This window comes from Pundamilia nyererei, unplaced genomic scaffold (assembly GCF_000239375.1).
Source record: "Pundamilia nyererei isolate P.nyererei 1_Seehausen unplaced genomic scaffold, PunNye1.0 scaffold00383, whole genome shotgun sequence".
In the NCBI taxonomy this organism is placed as follows: Eukaryota; Metazoa; Chordata; class Actinopteri; order Cichliformes; family Cichlidae; genus Pundamilia; species Pundamilia nyererei.
This window is the reverse complement of record NW_005187784.1, coordinates 147,862-150,421: the sequence shown is the minus strand read 5'-3', so window position 1 is coordinate 150,421 and position 2,560 is coordinate 147,862. Positions and strand designations below refer to the sequence as shown.

Sequence of the window (2,560 nt, the reverse complement as noted above, 5' to 3'; positions counted from 1 at the left end):
CTAGTGACCTGAAGAAGAGAAACTATTTGGTGAGCATCAGTTCACTGAGGGAAAATGCCTTTTTGATGTCAGAGGAAAATGACCAGTGTGCTTTGAGCTGATAGGAAGGCAACAATAACTCAAATAACCACTTATTACAACCAAGGTATGCAGAAGAGCATCTGAACAGCAGCAGAAGACCACACCTGTAAGCTGAGAGCAGTCTGTATTTCTTCTTCCAGATGTTAGGGTCAGAAAGAGGACAAAATACACTATTGTTCTATTGTCAGCTGTCTGAAAGGCAAACAGACAGCTGTATGAAGTACAGCTGAACACAGTATCTATAATACTAGACAGAGCAGTAATGAGTGAATTCATGGCTTTAAAAAAGCATGTGCTACCAATGTGTCTGTTGCTTTCAGCTATTTGTTGGAGTCTTTTTTTCCTGAATTAATTAAATACCTGCAACTTCTTATGAAGATCTCCAAAGCCCATTTTTGCATTAACACACCGTTATGCATGTGGCCCAACAGCTGTGCAACTAAATTATTTATGATAAATTACCCCAAACACAGGCAGAGCATATGACTTTTGTTAACCTCACACAGTTGAGCTGACACACCAGTGCACAGCTGTGGATGTCTTACTTGTGAGCGATCTTTTCCCCCTCAAATCCACGGCAGGATCTTTCCTCCTGGGGGATATTTAAAGATCGATTAATTCGATAATCAGGTTTTTCTTGCTAATTGGATACTTGGAAAGTCCTTCTTTTGGCTGCACCTTATGTAATTAAGAGATTTGGTTTTTTATTATTACCTACGTCAACCAGTAGCCATCCTTGACATTAATGAGCTCCTTAAGAAGTAAAATGTTAATGAGCAAATTCCTCTGAGAGGTTTCCAAACTTTCCCACCCCTCATGACTCAAAGTGTCTTTGAGCTGAATGCTGACTGCCTACCCGGCTAATGAATGACGCAGCATTTTAATAAATCCCAGAAGACAGCAGCAGGAGGACAAAAGAGAAAGAAGTGAGCTCTCGTGAGATCGAGATGAGCATGAGAAATACATAATTTATCTTTGAAAAGCTGTTCCAGCCCCGAGCATGGCACCGGTCCAGCTTTTCTGGGCATTCAATTCATAATTTGGATCCCTGCAAAATTAATCGGCCTTCAGCTGAATGAGAGGGCACATCAGGATGTATTTGACATTCAGTTTAAAAAGAAGAAAAGGCATGGTCCATTGGCTGTGCATGCTCAGTGTATGCATGCAGCGATGATACGAGGCTGCTGTATTGTACCTGCTGTGAGATGGCGTATCCGATGACGGTGTCTCCCTGAGGGACATTCCAGGTCACCATGGCCGAGTGTGCCCTCAGCTGGGTCACCGATACATTCACCGGGGCTGCTGGCACAGCTGTTAACACACACACACACACGCACACACACACACACACACATTTATATAGTTTGTTAGCGACGGTCAGTGAAGGCCAGGTAACACATGCAGTCTGCAGAGCATTTAAACTGAGATGATCACAAATATGTAGGCACACCAACATTACTTGCAATTCATTTATGGGCTCCTTTTTAAGTATTTATTTATGCCTTTATTTGATCAGGATAAACAGAACAAGTGGAAGGAGAATGATCAAGAGCCTTAATCGAAGCAAGGAGGACCTAAACCTTTGGTCCATTCAATATATATATCAATCAGTTATAACATTATTACCACCTGCCTAAAATTGCATTTGTCCACCTGACTCATCGAGGCATGGACTCCTCTTTACCCCTGAAGGTGTGCTGTGCTATCTGGTACCAAGATATTAGCAATAGATCCTTTAAGTCCTGTAAAATGTGAAGTGAGCCCTTCAGGGGCCAGACTTGTGTGTCCACCACATCCCACAGATGTTTGAGTGGAGTGCATAGTAGGGCTGGGCCATATCATACCGTTCACGGTAATACCGGTATAATGTTATAAGAAAATGAAATATCGCAATAGAATATGGGTAAAACGCGCATGCGCAGTGCCTTTGTTTTCATACGCACATGGCGGAAAAAGCATGGCGGAGACGGAGAATGAGAAGGCCGAAAGCGGATCGTTGAATGAAACAGATTAACCAGAATTGGTTTGTAAAAACGTCGCAGCTCCAGTGGTGTGGAACTGGTTTGGCTTTTGTCCGTTAGATACACACCAAAGCACATTTTTTGGTAGAGCATGCAAGCGGGCCGTCGTTATTACTGTTATTACCAAACCGATTTTATGTGGTACACGGCGCTCAAAAATCTGTCAAAAAATGTTTTAGTACGACTTTGCTAAGCTACAGTCTGAACTCTCTGTTACGCCTGATGGATTGTCGGAGCATTACAGCTACCGTAGTCGGGAGCCTCGCGGAGTAATACATACTGTGTTTCAACATAAAATTATGGTATTGTGTGTGTATAACCTCTTTTTAAGTTTTGTGGATATTATACATGGTTATGCTGAGGATATGTCGGCCAATTTCCACTGGAAATGCCTTTTGGCAAGTAATTTGCATTTGCACTGTTAAATGTTTATATAGCTTTAATGCACATAAAAAACA

The 2,560-nt window shown here is 42.1% G+C and overlaps 1 protein-coding gene across 1 annotated transcript in view; it reads right to left on the bottom strand.

Annotated features, from left to right (window-relative positions):
• The window catches only part of LOC102199726 (fibronectin type III domain-containing protein 5-like), a 67,799-nt gene that overhangs the window by 27,364 nt on the left and 37,875 nt on the right, over positions 1–2,560 (bottom strand). The window contains exon 2 of the mRNA XM_005752810.2: positions 1,277–1,392. Coding sequence (XP_005752867.1) covers positions 1,277–1,392 — 116 coding nt within the window. The remainder of the gene's footprint in view (positions 1–1,276; positions 1,393–2,560) is intronic.